This window comes from Danio rerio, chromosome 2 (genome assembly GCF_052040795.2).
Source record: "Danio rerio strain M-AB ecotype USA chromosome 2, GRCz13ab, whole genome shotgun sequence".
Classification (NCBI taxonomy): domain Eukaryota; kingdom Metazoa; phylum Chordata; class Actinopteri; order Cypriniformes; family Danionidae; genus Danio; species Danio rerio.
Window position 1 is genome coordinate 57,987,501 of NC_141022.1, and position 17,411 is coordinate 58,004,911.

At 37.5% G+C, this 17,411-nt stretch overlaps 1 protein-coding gene and 1 long non-coding RNA gene across 9 annotated transcripts in view; one reads left to right on the forward strand and one right to left on the reverse strand.

The window, feature by feature from the left end:
- LOC147846549 (uncharacterized) overlaps positions 1–17,411 on the reverse strand; it is a 1,651,758-nt gene that overhangs the window by 1,438,737 nt on the left and 195,610 nt on the right. The gene's annotated exons all lie outside the window — the stretch shown is intronic.
- mtcl1 (microtubule crosslinking factor 1) overlaps positions 1–17,411 on the forward strand; it is a 133,700-nt gene that overhangs the window by 48,627 nt on the left and 67,662 nt on the right. For all 8 annotated transcript variants that reach the window (XM_087241412.1, XM_087241408.1, XM_087241409.1 and 5 more), the window contains exons 4-5: positions 3,728–3,787; positions 5,529–6,923. In XM_087241412.1, coding sequence (XP_087097538.1) covers positions 3,728–3,787; positions 5,529–6,923 — 1,455 coding nt within the window. The remainder of the gene's footprint in view (positions 1–3,727; positions 3,788–5,528; positions 6,924–17,411) is intronic.

The following is a 17,411-nucleotide window of genomic DNA, read 5'->3' on the forward strand; positions in this document are numbered from 1 at the left end:
TGTGCAGGATAATGTAAGCTTGGAGTAGTTGGGTGAACTATCCTTTTAAAACCTTTTAAACCAGTTGATTGTGAGTATTATAGTTTAGGAAATGTAAATATTTGGTTTAAAATCTCTATTGTTTTTTTTCCGTATTGCTTGTATGACTGATGTTTGTGTGGCAAACAAGTAGTGATGACTACATTAGCAGGACGTCTGAACATAATAAGAAAAAAACATGGATTGGAACCATATTGCAGCCTCACCCATGAAAATGACATCACCTCATCACGTCGTCTCCTCCTATGTTTTGTATCTGGGTTTTTCTTGCTCTCTGTTGATGAAAAAAGTTTCTTCCCATCTCACACTTTCCATCTGTCTGGCCATAAATGATTCAGGCGAAAGCAGGCATCAGCAGCAGCTATTTCAATTCAGTCTAGGACTCAAGATAGAGCAGCAGGAAGGAGGGCAAAGTTTACCTAATTTAACTTTGGAATGAAGTGAGAGATTAATGTGCGGTCAGCCATGGCTATAAACTATGTAAATGACCAGCTATAAACTACAGTATGTAAGCATAAACACCATATAAATGCACTGACTTTAACTAGCTTGTCTAGCACTGATGACAGTAGATGATCAGTTAGAAGATATTATTAATCATTCATTCATTTTCTATCAGCTTAGTCTATATTTCACTGCAGAATGAGCTGCCAACTATTCCAGTTTTACGCAGCGGATGCCCTTCCAGCTGCAACCCTGCACTGGGGAACACAGTAGTATCAGTAGTAGTAAATGTTCTTGTAGTAGTATCAGTAGTAGTTGTCTTAGTAGTAGTCATTGCTGTAGTAGTAGTATCAGTAGTAGTAGTCATTGTTGTAGTAGTAGACGTTGTTGTAGTAGTAGTATCAGATGTAGTAGTCGTTGCTGTAGTAGTCGTATTAGTAGTAGTAGTAGACATTGTAGTAGTAGTCATTGTTGTAGTAGTAGTATTGGATGTTGTAGTAGTACTAGTAGTTGTTGTAGTAGTAGACATTGTTGTAGTAGTATAAGAAGTAGTAAATGTTTTTGTAGTAGTATCATTAGTAGTAGTAGTTGTCATAGTAGTAGTCATTGTTGTAGTAGTAGTATCAGTAGTAGTTGTCTTAGTAGTAGTCATTGTTGTAGTAGTAGTATCAGTAGTAGTAGTCATTGTAGTAGTATCAGTATTACCTGTAGTAGTTGTTGTAGTAGTAGTAGTCATTGTTGCAGTAGTAGTATTAGTAGTAGTATCATTAGTAGTAGTTCTCATAGTAGTAGTCATTGTTGTAGTAGTAGTATCAGTAGTAGTTGTCTTAGTAGTAGTCATTGCTGTAGTAGTAGTATCAGTGGTAGTAGTCATTGTTGTAGTAGTAGACGTTGTTGTAGTAGTAGTATCAGATGTAGTAGTCGTTGCTGTAGTAGTCGTATTAGTAGTAGTAGACATTGTAGTAGTAGTCATTGTTGTAGTAGTAGTATTGGATGTTGTAGTAGTACTAGTAGTTGTTGTAGTAGTAGACATTGTTGTAGTAGTATAAGAAGTAGTAAATGTTTTTGTAGTAGTATCATTAGTAATAGTAGTTGTCATAGTAGTAGTCATTGTTGTAGTAGTAGTATCAGTAGTAGTTGTCTTAGTAGTAGTCATTGCTGTAGTAGTATCAGTAGTAGTAGTCATTGTTGTAGTAGTAGACGTTGTTGTAGTAGTAGTATTGGATGTTGTAGTAGTACTAGTAGTTGTTGTAGTAGTAGACATTGTTGTAATAGTATAAGAAGTAGTAAATGTTTTTGTAGTAGTATCAGTAGTAGTAGTAGTTGTCATAGTAGTAGTCATTGTTGTAGTATCAGTATTACCTGTAGTAGTTGTTGTAGTAGTAGTAGTCATTGTTGCAGTAGTAGTATTAGTAGTAGTATCATTAGTAGTAGTTCTCATAGTAGTAGTCATTGTTGTAGTAGTAGTATCAGTAGTAGTAGTCGTTGTTGTAGTAGTAGTTGTCGTTATTGTTGTAATAGTGTCAATAGTAGTGGATGTTGTAGTAATAGTAGTTGTTGTAGTAATAGTAGTAGTCGTTATAGTAGTAGTATCAGTAGTAGTGGACATTGTAGTAGTAGTAGTAGTAGTATTAGATGTTGTTGTAGTATAAGTAGTAGTTGTAGTAGTATCAGTAGTTGTAGGAGTCGTTGCTGTGGTAGTAGTGTCAGTAGTAGAGGATGTTTTTGTAGTAGTCGTTGTTGTTGTTGTGGTAGTAAATGTTGTTGTAGTATCAGTACCAGCAGTCGTTGTTGTAATAGTAGTAGTAGTTGTTGTAGTATCAGTAGTAGTAAATGTTGTAGTAGTATCAGTTGTGGTAGTCGTTGTAGTAGTAGTAGTTGTAGGATCAATAGTAGTACATGCTATAGTAGTAGTATCAGTAGTAGCAGTTGTTGTAGTATCAGTAGTAGTAGACGTTGTAGTACTAGTAGACGTTGTAGTAGTATTAGTAGTAGTAATTGTTCTTGCAGTGGTATCAGTAGTAGTAGTTGTCATAGTAGTTGTCGTTGCAGTAGTATCAGTAATAGTATTAGTTGTTGTTGTAGTAGTGTAAGTTATAGTAGATGTTGTTGTACTAGTAGTATCAGTAGTAGTCACTGTCGTAGTAGTCAAATTAGTTGTAGTAGTAGACGTTGTAGTAGTAGTAGTCATTGTTGTAATAGTAGTACCAGTAGTAGTAGTTGTTGTTGTAGTAGTAGTATCAGTAGTAGTTGTTGTAGTAGTAGTATCAGTAGTAGTCAATGTCGTAGTAGTAGACGTTGCAGTAGTAGTAGTCATTGTTGTAGTAGTAGTATCAGTAGTAGTAGTTGTTGTAGTAGTAGTATCTGTAGTAGTAGTATTAGATGTTGTTATTGTAGTAGTTGTTGTAGTAGTAGTAGTAGTCGTTGTTGTTGTTGTAGTAGTAAATATTGTAGTAGTATCAGTAGTAGTAGTCGTTGTTGTAATAGTAGTAGTAGTTGTTATAGTATCAGTAGTAGTAAATGTTGTAGCAGTATCAGTTGTGGTAGTCATTGTAGTAGCAGTTGTAGGATCAATAGTAGTAGATGTTATAGTAGTAGTATTAGTAGTAGTAGTTGTTATAGTATCAGTAGTAGTAGACGTTGTAGTAGTAGTATCAGTAGTAGTAAATGTTCTTGTAGTAGTATCAGTAGTAGTAGTTGTTGTTGTAGTAGTATCAGTAATAGTAGATGTTGTTGTACTAGTAGTATCAGTAGTAGTCAATGTTGTTGTAGCCGTATTAGTAGTAGTAGACGTTGCAGTAGTAGTAGATATTGTGGTAGTAGTAGTATCAGTGGTAGTAGTTGTCGTAGTAGTAGACGTTGTTGTAGCAGTATCCGTAGTAGTAGATGTTGTTGTAGTAGTATCAGTAGTAGTAGACATTGTTGTAGTAGTAGTAGTCATTGTGATCCTAATTTGTGTACCTCTTGCATAATATAATATAAAATAATAATAGTTTTTGTGCATTTATTTACCTTTTTTAACACAACACACTTGAAAACTTCATTTCTCAGCAGATTTGCTGTCTATTACTGCTAAAAGTCAGCAGTCATTGGGCTACTGATGATTAAAGATCCTGTGGAGTGCTTTGAAAATCCCCTTTTTTTATCAGATCTCACAACTGAAATGAAGATTCAGAAGTGGCTGACACACACAATATGTACATTTCTCTGTCCTCTTTTTAATGTCAATCTTTTTGTGTTTCAGACTGCTCTGCGGAGGCGAGGCAGTAGAGAAGCCTTCAAAGATAAGAAGCCTTTATCTCAGGTGTGTACAAATAAACACACAGATCAATTGACCAACTTCAACCTAAAAATTTGTGAAATGTTTGTAAAACAATCCTCAGCATACGTTTGACTGCAGTTTCTATGTAAAATAAACACTAGGGGGCGGTATGACGACATAAACTTTCAATCCTTTTCACACTAATGATATTTACATGTACATATTATTGATAAATAAAGCATTAGTTTGATGCATTTCTTTGCACAACACTAAATAAATACCACAAAACAACTTTTTTAGTGTAGTCTGTTTTCTCCAAAGCTCACTTTGCACACTACCTGACAACAGCCTTGTCGCTTATCCAAGTTTTAGGAACAACAAATAATAACTTGACTTCTAGTTGATCATTTGGTATTAGAAGTGGCTTATGTTAAAGGCAAAGGCCTCTAGATTACGTGTATTTTACAACAATAAAATATGATCATGCCTTGATTTTTAATTCTTTAATTAGGACAGTAAGGCCTGCCTTTCCTTAGACTTAGGAATGCAAAGAAAAAGTTATTGCAGGACTCCCACTGTTCATCAAGATTCTTTGGATTCATCTTCAATGCCTCCTCCTCCATCTTACCCCAGACATGCTCAATAATGTTCATTTCTGGTTACTGGGCTGGCCAATCCTGGAGCACCTTGACCTTCTTTGCTTTCAGGAGCTTTGATGTGGAGGCTGAAGTCTGAGAAGGAGCGCTATCCTGCTGAAAAATTTGCCCTCTCCTGTGGTTTGTAATGTAATGGGCAGCACAAATGTCTTAAAACCTCAGGCTGTTGATGTTGACATCCACTCTGCAGATCTCTCGCACGCCCCCATACTGAATGTAACCCCAAACCATGATTTTTCCTTCACCAAACTTGACTGATTTCAGTGAGAATCTTGGGTTCATGCGGGTTCCAGTAGGTCTTCTGCAGTATTTGTGATGATTGGGATCCAGTTCAACAGATGAGTCATCAGACAAATCCTCCTTCTGACACTTTTTCTAATGATCAACTAGAAGTCAAGTTATTATTTGTTGCTCTTCCGACTGGGATCCACAACAAGATTATTGTCAGGTAGCGTATAGTGTGAGTGCAGAGCGCTCAGGTTTAAGTCTGGTGAGGCATACTTTTACAAATGATATAAATGCAATGTTAAATCAAGGTAATACTATGTGGTCACAGTGAACTCTTAGGGTTGCTTTTTGAAAACACTATTGGTTGGGTTTTGGAAAAGGTTTAGGTTTGTTGGTCTAGGTCAGGGGTGCCCGAACTCGGTCCAGGAAGGCTGGCGTCCTGCATAGTTTAGCTCCAACTTCCTCCATCACACCTGCCTTAGTTGATTAGCTAGTCCAGGTGTGTCTAATTGGGAATGGAACTAAACTCTGCAGTACACCGGCCCTCCAGAAACAAGTTTGAGCACCCCTGGTCTAGGTGATCTGTAAGACAAGCATTGTATAGTTTAACATAAAGAGCGTGCATCGGAAACATTTAACAAAATATACCCCAAGTAACGTATTTCAGATTCGCAAAAATGTAGACAGCGCCCTCTAGTGGATTTGTCATCTGAAACATACAACAAAACAGTATGTTAAGTTTTTGCCAAAAATTGTAGGCTGAAGGACATTTTTTCAAATCAGGCTGGGTTGCAAATTACAAACCTTGCAGGACAACACAATATATTACATTATAGTATTTGGCTATTTTTAAAATTCTTGATATCACCTTTAGATTCAATCAAATCTTTTTTCTCCAGGAGGACAGTGCAGATCTGCGCTGTCAGCTACAGTTTGCCAAGGAGGAATCGACTCTCATGCGTAAAAAGATGGCCAAACTTGGCCGCGAGAAGGATGAACTGGAACAAGAATTGCAGAAGTATAAATCAGTGTACGGCGACGTGGACAGCCCTTTGCCTTTAGCGGAGGTGACCGGCGGAGGCCCACACACCACACGCGAAGCTGAGCTACGACTACGACTTAAACTAGTAGAAGAAGAAGCAAACATCCTGGGGAGGAAGATTGTGGAGCTGGAAGTTGAAAACCGCGGTCTCAGAGCGGAAAACGAAGACTTGCGTAGTCAATATGAAAGGGATTGCTTTGGCCGTGAACCCTTCTCCAGCGTCCCTACCTCACCGTTTGGCGGCGATGCGCTTGAGTCTGCGAGTGAACTGCGCAGACATTTGCAGTTTGTGGAGGAAGAAGCTGAGCTCCTGCGGCGCTCCATTTCTGAGATCGAAGATCACAACAAACAGCTAACGTCCGAGCTCAACCGCTTCAAATTCGGTCCCAACCAATCCGAGCGGGAATCCGAAGGAGCTGAAGGAGGACTCAAAATTGTGAATACCGCAGGTAATGGTTTTTCAAGCAGCACACTTCAGGATGAACTAAAAAACGCAAGACTCCAAGTCAATGAGTTAAGCGGGAAAGTAATGAAGCTTCAATATGAGAATCGGGTGCTAATCTCTAATATGCAGCGCTGTGATTTGGCCGCACACTTGGGAATGCGTACTGGTAGTCCGCGGGATAGTGATGTAGACAGCGATGCTGGCCGAAGGGAACCAGATGAAGATGAAACAGCAAGGATATTGCTGCTCCATCCCAAACGTGAAGGTCCTGTTGGCGGAGAGAGCGATTCTGATGATTTATTTGAACGTACGGCTACTTCAGGATTCGCCAGTGGTGAAAAACCTTCAGATTCAGGCGAACTGGGAGTAATCGAATTAGCTCAGCGTAGACGGGAAGACCGGGAAGCGTTTAATAATATCAGAAGGGAAGCTGAGAGGCTCGGGAAAACAGTAGAGCGGCTCATAACGGATACGGATAGTCTTATCCGGGAAGGTCGACTGGTTGTTTTGGGAGGAGATCTTCTTGCGGAGGGTGTGGAATTTAGAGGCGACGGAGACTCTGCTGAATCTAAACAAGACTCTCAGGTGCTGGACTCCATTAATGCACGCATGAGGACTTTCCGGACCGATCTCCAGCAATTCATGGATAAAGTGGAGCATCTAGGGGATGGTTTACGGGATCGGGTTGATGATCTTTCCCCGATGCCTAACCTCACAGAATCTAGCAGCTTCCTTTCTACGGTTACCTCCATGTCCAGGGATTCGCCAATCGGGACCCTAGGAAGGGATCTAGTGACGGACTTCCAGGTAAGAGTTTAATGTTTTTCATCTTAATTCAGTGTTTGCATCATATGCGTTCACATGACATGGCAACTTCCTTTCTTTTCCTTTGCCGCTTCTCCATTTAAAAGTCCCTTTTTGAGAATGCACTCAGTTATTGATTCTGCATCTTCATGTGCCATATTCTGTCAATCCCCATAAAAAAGTCATGAATGCATCACAATTGAGGCTTTCTAAATAATTTTGGCTGGCATGATTCTTCGACTTGATATATAAATAGTTTACATACACTCTAAGAAAGGAACATTACCATTTTTTTTAAATGTCTGATGGTAGATCATACTAAACGTTTACTACTTTAGGTGAGTTAGGATTACCTAAATCATTTACATTTGCTAAATGCCAGTATAAAGAGAGAATTCTTTTTGAATTTTTTTAAAATTAATTTCTATACAGTCAAAAGTTTACATACATTTCCTTCATTTTTTTTTTTAGCTTTGCTTTTAATCTGTATAACTTTGGTCAAATGTTTTGGGTATCTTTCCACAAGCTTCTCACAATAGTTTGTAGGAATTTTGGCCCATTCCTCTTGACAGAATTGGTGTAACTGAGGCAGATTTGTAGGCTGTCTTGCTCGCACAAGCTTTTTCAACTCTGCCCACAATTTTTCTATAGGATTGAGATCAGGGCTTTGTGATGGCCACTCCAAAACATTCACTCTGTTGTCCTTAAAATACATTTTAAGTAATTAGGCAGTATGCTTAGGGTCATGGTCTGTTTGGAAGACCCATTTGTGGCCAAGTTTTAATTTCCTGGCTGATGTCTTGATGTTGCTTCAGTATTTCTACATAATGTTCTTTCTTCATGATGCCATCTATGCTGTGAAGTGGACCAGTCCCTCCTGCAGCAAAACAGCCCCACAACATGATGCTGCCGGCCCCATACTTCACAGTTGGGATGGTGTTTCTAGGCTTGTAAGCTTTCCTCTTTGTCCTCCAAATGTAACACTGATCATTACGGCCAAACAGTTCAATCTTAGTTCCATCAGACCACAAGACATGTCTGCAAAAACTATTCTTTTTCCTAGTGTAATTTAGCAAATTGTAATCTGGCTATTTTGGTGATTCTGGCTTGATGATTTTCCCATGTTGTCACAGAAGGAAGCAGTGTGTTTGAGGTTTTCCTTAAATACTATTCTACAGTTGTGCCTCCAATTAACTCAAATGTTGTCAATTAGCCAATCAGAAACTTCCAAAACCTTGACACCATCATCTGAGCTTTTTCAGAGGCAGAATAATCTTATTGTATGTAAACTTGCCTTTCAAGAAAAGTTATAACAATTTCTCCAAAAATATCTCTCATTATTCTGCTATTAAGCATAACAGAAACAACTTTATTAATCCTAACTCACCTAAAAGAGAAAAACTTTAGTCACAATAACATCTGACCTTTTTTTTAAATGGTTATGTGCCTTTTTATACAGTGTATGTGAACTTCTGGTTTCAACTGTATGAAAGGCAAAAGAAACTTGGTCACGCTTTATTTTGATGTTTTTTTTTTATTTTTTATTGAAGTTACATTGCATCTACATGCCAACTAATTCTCAATAGATTATGTGTAGACTGTTAGGTTGGGGTTAGGGTTAGTGTAAGTTGACATGTACTTGCAAAGTTTTTTATAGTCAGTTAAATGTCTGTTGAAGGAGCATATCAACAGATATTAAGCAGACAGTTTACTAATACTTGAATAGACCATCAAAATAAAAAGTGTTACCAGAAACTTTCAGGGATAGTGTGAAACTTGTTTCATGGTTTACTCATACGCATGTTTTTATTCTGTTTTATTTGGAAAACAAAAGTAATGACGGTAATAAAGGTACGTTATGGAGAGGTCTGCTGGGGTTTTTACATATTATGAAAATTAATGGAATATATAATATAAGATATCCCTGTAAATTAAATGTTATTAATGTGTATTTTACATTTATTTACACATATAATTTGATAGTATTAAAGGTACGTTATGGAGGTTTTTATATTTAGTTTTCCATATTTTAAAAATTAATAGAATTTTATATTTTGTAAAAGAAATCTATATAAATTAAATGTCATTAATGTGTGTTTTACATTTATTTACACTTATAAATTGCAAAATGAGAGCTTAATCTTTGCTAAGACATTTTTTTATGTTGAAAAGTGTAACAATATCATGAAAGGGTTGCATAAATCTAATTTACGAATCAAAATGAGATTTTTTATAAAATATAATGATAAATTCGAGCCCATGAGAAGATGAACAGCTTGAAGAAACAACCCAAATGCTTTTCTTACTTATCTTTAGTCCAAAATTAAGTAAGACTAATTTTTAGTCTTATTTTTAGTCCAAATATCTAAAAATTCTTAAACCAAAAAGCATTTTCTAGACAAGCAAAAACATAGGCCCAATCCCAATTCTATGTTTGCACCCCTCCCCTTTGGCCCTTGAAACAGAGTGTGAAGGGGAAGGGCTTCAGAATGACCCCTAAGAAATGGAACAGCACTAAAACACCTGCACATCTTATTAAATGTCATCGCGAGCTCGTACTTCATATGAGATCAGACAATGGCGACTGCTGTAGGAAATCACTGAAGGCAATGATATCATATTATCATAACAATATAATGTGACAATAATATCGTAACTGTATTGTGTATTGACACCATGGCCATATTCATCTATGTAAACACACGAAAACAACATTAACATTATACCAGACATTGTAAAAAGGTAATTTACAGCCACTAGACTTTTCTGAGAGGATCAATGAGTGACAGATGTGAAAGTATGTTGTGGGACTGCTATACAGGAGTTAGTATTATGGATTATAGATAACAAAACTTTGCAAGTTTTTTTAATTGTTTTTTAAAGAATGACGGTAAAACACGAGCGCCGTTATGAAAGTATTAAAACATATGCTTTTTTATTGTAAAAATTCTTAATAATGCCAAAACATACTAAAATCTCCTGACTCACGTGTGCAGCCATTTTGCCATTGTAGCTGGTGTATTTAGGGAAATTTTCGCACCTCTTGGTTTTGAGTGTGGTCCTGCAAAATCTCAGTTTCAAGGGCTATTTAGCCCTTCCCCTTAGCCACATGCCTTCAAGCTAAGAGAATTGGGACAGTTCGAACCACTCACGTAAACTCACAAAATGAAGGGTAAGGGAAAGGGCTAAGGGGTAGAATTGGGATTGTGCCTCAGGGTGTACTCACACTATGTACAGTTTGCTTATCCCCCCTCCCGTCTCCCCCGACGACCGGCACTCACATTACACTCGGGCCTGGGCATGGTTACGACATCGATGCTGCGCTGTTCAGTAAGCGCTTTCGCTCAGCATATTGGAGATTTCTTCAGTTATATTGTTTAAGTCGTTTGATATGCGGTGAAACGCAGTCAAATATTTTGCCGAACAGATCAGCCACTTTTGATGCTCATAAACAATCATAAAGTCATGGTGCTGCAGGAATTAGGAGGTTTGCCGAAGGTGCAGGTGACATGCAGTGAGGGGTTTGCGTCTTTAATAAACTAAGACAGTTTGCGTCTACTGAACGGTACAAATGATTAATAAATCCATATGAAACAGTCCCTTAAAAGTCACGTTTCGCTTTCAGTTTCGAGCTTAGGCGCGTTTTGCACGCACACACAAGCGTACCACACAAAAGCCCAAGTTCCAGGGCCGGCCAAGTGAACCGTGCCTGAGCCCGATTCAGCACACTCACACTTCTCAAACGATCCGGTAAACTGGCCTGGGCATGGTTCGGATAGCATTGTGTGAGTAGGCCCTCAGTGTCTTGTTTTATGAACTAATATGCCAAAAGTAAGCAAGTTTTTCTTTAAAACAAGCAAAATAATCTGTCAATGGGGTAAGCAAACAAATTTCATGTCAAAAGGGGAAAAAATAATCTGTTTACCCCATTAGAAGATACTATTGCTTGTTTTAAAGGGGTGGTCCACTACGATATCATATTTTAAACTTTAGTTAATGTGTAATGTAGCTGTGTAAACATCAACAATATCTCTGAATGTAAGATGCTCAAAGTTCAATGCAAAGGGAGATCTAGGCTTTTACAGAGTTAGATTAGCAAAGCCTACAGTGAACGAAGTTTGTGGACTACAAAAAATATATCCGGGTCAATGAGATCACAAACCCTTCAGGTTGCGGGCATTCACCTCTCGCAACGAAGTGGCGTGGCCAGAGGCGCTGTTATGTTATAGCAGAGAAAGCTATAATGGTGTCCAAATGCTATTTCCTCAGAGCTTCTTCTTTTTCTGTATTTGGGCTTCCAAAGGACACGACACAAAGACAGAAGTGCTTACAATTTAATATTAATTATGTTCCAGAGAATTATACAAAATATATAGCTAGCATTTGACAAAGGACAGCTTCCAGAATCTCACTCAGTTCAGTGCTGGATTCGGCTAAACACTCCTCAAAGAAGGAGCAGGTCCAACTATAATAGATGAAGCTGTGGATTGTGAGCCACAACCTGTAAGTATTTTTATTTGTTAAAATTTATCTGCTACATGCATAGTTTCTAGCATTAACGATTTGTTGTAGAAACGATGTCAACAAAGATGTAAACAACAGGAAACGCTGTTTGGCACTGTTAACAATTTAGCTACAAGTTCATATTTATTCTCCTAACCGCTCTAAACACAGACAATCTGCAGTGTCTCTCTCTGCAGCCGCTTTCCGTACGTTCTGCATCTCAAATAACAAACTCAAAAAAGATATGTGAACATTTCATATTACTTAAACATGCTTATAACCCGAATATATATGAAAGACACTTGTCAGACTTTTTTTGTTTTTGATAGTAGGCATGAGATTCAGCTGTGTCCTCTTCATTTTTTGTCTGATTCAGGCTCACACTGACAAAACTAACAGTTACACAGACTGACAGTATTTACACAGCAGAGGCACAGCGCATGCTAGTAGAGGCGTGACACTTTTCCCAGTGACGTGGAGTCGATCCGTGAATCAAAGCATTATTTAAGCCAACCAATCTGAGCCGCTTGAGGACAGGCTTTTGGAGGAACTAGGAAATATGACTGATTTTCATGTTAGCAGAGTAGCTGTATATAATTAAAGTAAGATATATGAAAAAATAACGTGACTCTTTTTACAAATGAAGCCTGAGCAAACATTGCTTTGCACCTTATAAACACAACCAAGCCTTAAGAATACACTCTGGACAGCCCCTTTAAGGACAAACTCCCTTACTTTTGGCATATTATTTCTTAAAACAAGACAATATGTTTTGCATGTCTAGAAAATGCTTCTTGATTTAAGAATTTGTAGATATTTGGACTAGAAATAAGAAAACAAATCTACAATTTGTGTTCTTTACAACTGTGGTCCCCAACCCAACTGGTCCATGGAACAATTGGTACCGGGCCACATAAAGCATAAATCATAAATTATTTCTGTAGAAAATATTCCCCCCGCGACTTGGTTTCTTCCACTCACCCCCACCATCTCACATGAAATGGACTATGCCAAAATCCACCACGGAGCAGGAAGAATGATCGCTAGAATATAGCGCAGTGGTGGTTGTTAATAGTTTAAAGTTATAAAACAGGTATTATAGAGTGCAAATCAGTAGAGTATTAAGGAATTTTGCATATAACGTTATGTGTGTGTGCGCGGTAATAAAAAGGTTGGGGACCACTGCTTTACAACACAAACCAAATGCTTTTTGACGAGGCATGTGTTTGCATGAATTTACCAATAACAACCTGGTGTGTGTGTTTTTTTGTTTTTTTTTTGATGTTGGTAAAACAAAGTAATTGAATTATTATAAAAAAGCAGATTATATACAGTTGAAGTCAGAATTATTAGGCCCCATTTGAATTGTTTTTCCTCTTTTCACATTATTTTCCAAATGATGTTTGACAGAGCGAGGAAATTTTCACAGTATGTCTGATAATATTTTTTCTTCTGGAGAAAGTCTCATTTGTTTTATTTCGGCTAGAATAAAAGCAGTTTTAAATTTTTTAAAAACCATCATAAGGTCAAAATTATTAGCCCCCTTAAGCAATATTTTTTCTCGAGAGCCTACTGAATAATCCACTGTTATACAATAAGTTGCCTAATTACCCTAACCTGCCTAGTTTACCTAATTAACCTAGTTAAGCCTTTAAATGTCACTTTAAGCTGTATAGAAGTGTCTTCAAAAATATCTAGTCAAATATTATTTACTGTTATCACGGCAAAGATAAAATAAGTCCATTATTTGAGATAAGTTATTAAAACTATTATGTTTAGAAACGTGTTGTAAAAATCTTCTCTTCGTTTAACAGAAGTTGGGGAAAAAATAAACAAGCGGTCTAATAATTCAGGGGGGCTAATAATTCCGACTTAAACTGTACATTGAGATATACTATTGTCAATGTATTAAAGCTTGAATACTTTGGGTTGCATTAACTTTCATAATATGGACATTATTTGAATAAAAGATTCTTAGTATAAAAAAAAAATGATCAACATAAAATGCAGGTTTGGAACAACATGAGGGTCCATAAATGACGACAAAACTTTTGCTTTAACCATATAGCTCAGAGTTCATTTCATTGAACGTAGACGAAAGAAAAGTATCAAATATTTGCAGGTAACTCTACAAACTGTTTTCATCAGAGCTACGACTGCAGACACCCATGCGAAATCATGACTAAGCTCTCTCTGTTATCTTATCAATGATGAAACCCACCAAACCAGAGACGAAAACAGCTATTTAAGAGATAAAGTAGAGAGATTTACACATAGAGGGATCAGCAGACGAGAGTATTGACTTGCAAAGCTGGCTATGCAGTTGTCTTGTCTGACACCAGTGATATTTATAATCATTTGTTCTAAGTTATGTGTGAAAAAACAATCCATGCGCAAGATTAATAGGAGTGTTGTGAGTACAGTTACATTCTGATAGACACGCTCTGAGATTAATGACACAGCAGGAGACACTAAAGCGGTGAAATGAATAACCTCTACATAACCTTTGGCATAAACGCAGGCATTGAACCGGTCTGCTTACACAATGTTCCCCAGCATTAAAACTACTGATGCTACTTTTGCAGTGTGCATTATATACATGAATGTTCTGCATGGGCTTCCCTGATAACTGTGCTACAATGTACAGTTTGCCAAAATGTGCAGTAATTAATAGGGCACATGGCGTGGAATACTACATATCCCACAATGCACTGCACATTTCCTTTACCCAAACATGCCCGAGCTCCATCCAGCTCAATTAAGATGCCCTTCCCTCATCTTTCCTTGCAGTGAACAACCACTCATATGCAAAACTGCTATAGGGATTTATAGTAAATACTATAGTGTTTTTAAACCATACTATAGTGAAGTGTATTATACGATATATGAGCAATATCACACGAGTAGCAGTGCGATGTGGCTAGATATGGGGACTAGTGTAAAGCCGCCTTTTCACTGCACACGACATTTGAACACGACTGTCGGAATACACCCCCTTGTGGCAGCCGCACAGTATTTTCAGTGTTGACGTGCACCGTGGGGGAGAAATAAAGTCCGAAATGTCCGAAATAAAGGAGTGCAAAAGCAAGAGCCTTTATTCTCTGTGCGTTTACATGGTTTAATGAATGAATTAATACTAGAAACTCATAGACCGCTAAAATATTGGAGGGAAACATGTGGAGAAAACATTAAAAATATATATTTTTATTACTTTCTTACTTACAGAAAAGTTTTTTTTTTAATATAGACTTTTTAGATAAAAAAATAACCAAATAAACTCCTATTTCTCATCTCGCGCGCACGGATCTGCATGGACAAAACTGGAATACATCATATCCGGTCTGCAGGTCGCATACGGTCTAGTCGCAGGAGTTCAAATATTTCAACGAATCCGCAGCTCAGTTCGGATCCGAATTTTCCACATACGGAGATGATCGGAACTCCACGCAGCTCCCGTACTGCTCTCCATTGGAAATGAATGACTTCCGGTCTGTCGCTTGTCGTTTGTCATGTGCAGTGCCTTTGTCTCCTACCAGTGCTGATATACAGCTACAACACACTGCTACTCATGTAATATTGCATTTATAGAGCAGTTTGACGTCATAATCATGTATATAAAAAAGAAAATCAAACATGGAGGGTCTAAAAAACCCTTTTGTACAAGGAACTACTTTCTTCCGCCGTTCATTCACATCTGCAGCTGACGTCAAAACAGCAGAAGTCGTTACTAATTCACCAACGTCACTTTAGAGCTAGTCGAAGTAATGACTCTATAGCGTAATGTCTAAAGTGGAATGACTCTATAGCGTAATGTCTAAAGTGATGACAAAACAGCTGATTTTGCTCACATTTTAGGATTATAAGTCTGAACTGCATGAAATGCCATCAGTCTACAGAGATTTCCCAGTATTTCTCTGTTGGAATGGGGGGATATCACTGTATACATACAGCACACAAACATACAAAAGAGAAAAATCAACTTAGAAAGTCATTTACCTGTTTAATAGTAATTTAATCAGCTGTAGTTTGAAATCACGCTGTTTTCTCTTAAGGCTGTTACTGGCAGAACATTGCACGGCTATCAGCCAATCAGATTGAAAAACCGGACAAAACTGTTTTACATATATATATATATATATATATATATATATATATATATATATATATATATATATATATATATATATATATATATATATATATATATATATATGTGAATGAGTATAATATAGCAGGGCGACACAGTGGCTCTGTGGTTTGCTCTGTCACCTTAAAGCAAGAAGGTCGCTGGTTTGAGTCTCGACTGGGCCAGTTGGCATTTCTGTGTGGAGTTTGCGTGTTCTCCCAGTGTTGGTGTGGTTTTCCTCCAGGTGCTCCTGTGTCCTCCACAGTCCAAACACATGCGCTATAGGTGAATTGAATAAACTAAATTGGCCATAGTGTATGAGTGTTTCCTAGTACTGGGTTGCAGCTGAAAGGGCATTCGCTGTGTAAAACATATGGTGGATAAGTTGGCGGTTCATTCCGCTGTGGCGACCGCTGATGAATAAAGGGACTCACTAAGCCGAAGGAAAATGAATGAATGAGTGTAATAAAGCAGTATGGGTCCAGTGTTTATATTACAATAGTTGTGTTAGTATAGCAACTATAGAATTTACTACAACAGGTTAACTTAAGAACTTCAATATAGTATGGTTCCGAAACACTGTAGTATTTACTATAATTCACTACATTATTTTTTTTAATATGAGCATCCTCAATTCTACTCATAACCACCTGCGTTTGTACCTGCCTCCCCCCTCATTCCTACAATCCACTTGTCCTGGCGATAGGAGTATTTCCAGCATGGCTTTACATGTGTGCTGCTGTTTTGGTGTCATGGAAGTGCAGTCCAACATTAAAATGAGAAAAAAATGAGTAAAATGAGGACTACTTGCTAGCCATGAGTGTGTGTGTGTGTGTGTTTTGTGTGTATACACATATATATATATACATATATATATATATATATATATATATATATATATATATATATATATATATATATATATATATATATATCTATATCAGGGCTCGAAATTGCGACCATTTTGGTCGCATATGCGCCCGAATTTTTATCTATGCGACCTTGAAATATATTTGGTAGCATTTCTGCGAGTGTTTAAAATTGTAGTGTGCGACCACTTTTTACTGCAAAATGTTCAGCACATGCGCGGATTCTGGAGACATTCACGCAGAATGCATCTCTAAGCTTTTTGTCTGAACTTGAAACGCGAAATCAGCGCTAGGAAATGGTTTAAAACATTTGTCATGTCAACTTGCTGCAGTAAACAAATCCAAGTCCGTAATGCTTGCCCCGCCTTCGCGCTCTTCTTATTGGCCCACCACTGCTCTAGCACTGAACGCGAATGATTGGTTAATATCAGCTGTCAATCACTCAGTGCCTTCTGGCTTCGGATGACAGAGAGCTACTACCGCGAAAAATTGTAAAGCGCTGAAGATGAGAATGAAGATAACATAACACTTGACCGATTTTGTTTTAGAAACCATGGCATCTACAGTTGCAAATAATGACACATCTTACTAGTTATACCGTTAACACGTTAATTCAAGCAGTGCGTGCAGGGCCGGTGAGCGCTCCGTGTATGCTTTGGTCACTCAGTTATGTTATAAAAATCTATTTTCTTGTGATAACGGGATTTTGTTGAGACATATTTTCCTCACGCTTGCATATAACGTTATATACGATTTTTTTTGCTTGTTAGTTTGATTAGTGTTAATTTCAAATACAATCAATATGTTTGTATAAAACTTGTAACGGTGCTCATAATTGGTGGGTGCGACTAAATTTTGGCTGATGCGGCTAAATTTTTTAAGTTAGGAGCACCGGTGCCACCAAGCAAAAAGGTTAATTTCGAGCCCTGTATATATATATATATATATATATATATATATATATATATATATATATATATATATATATATATA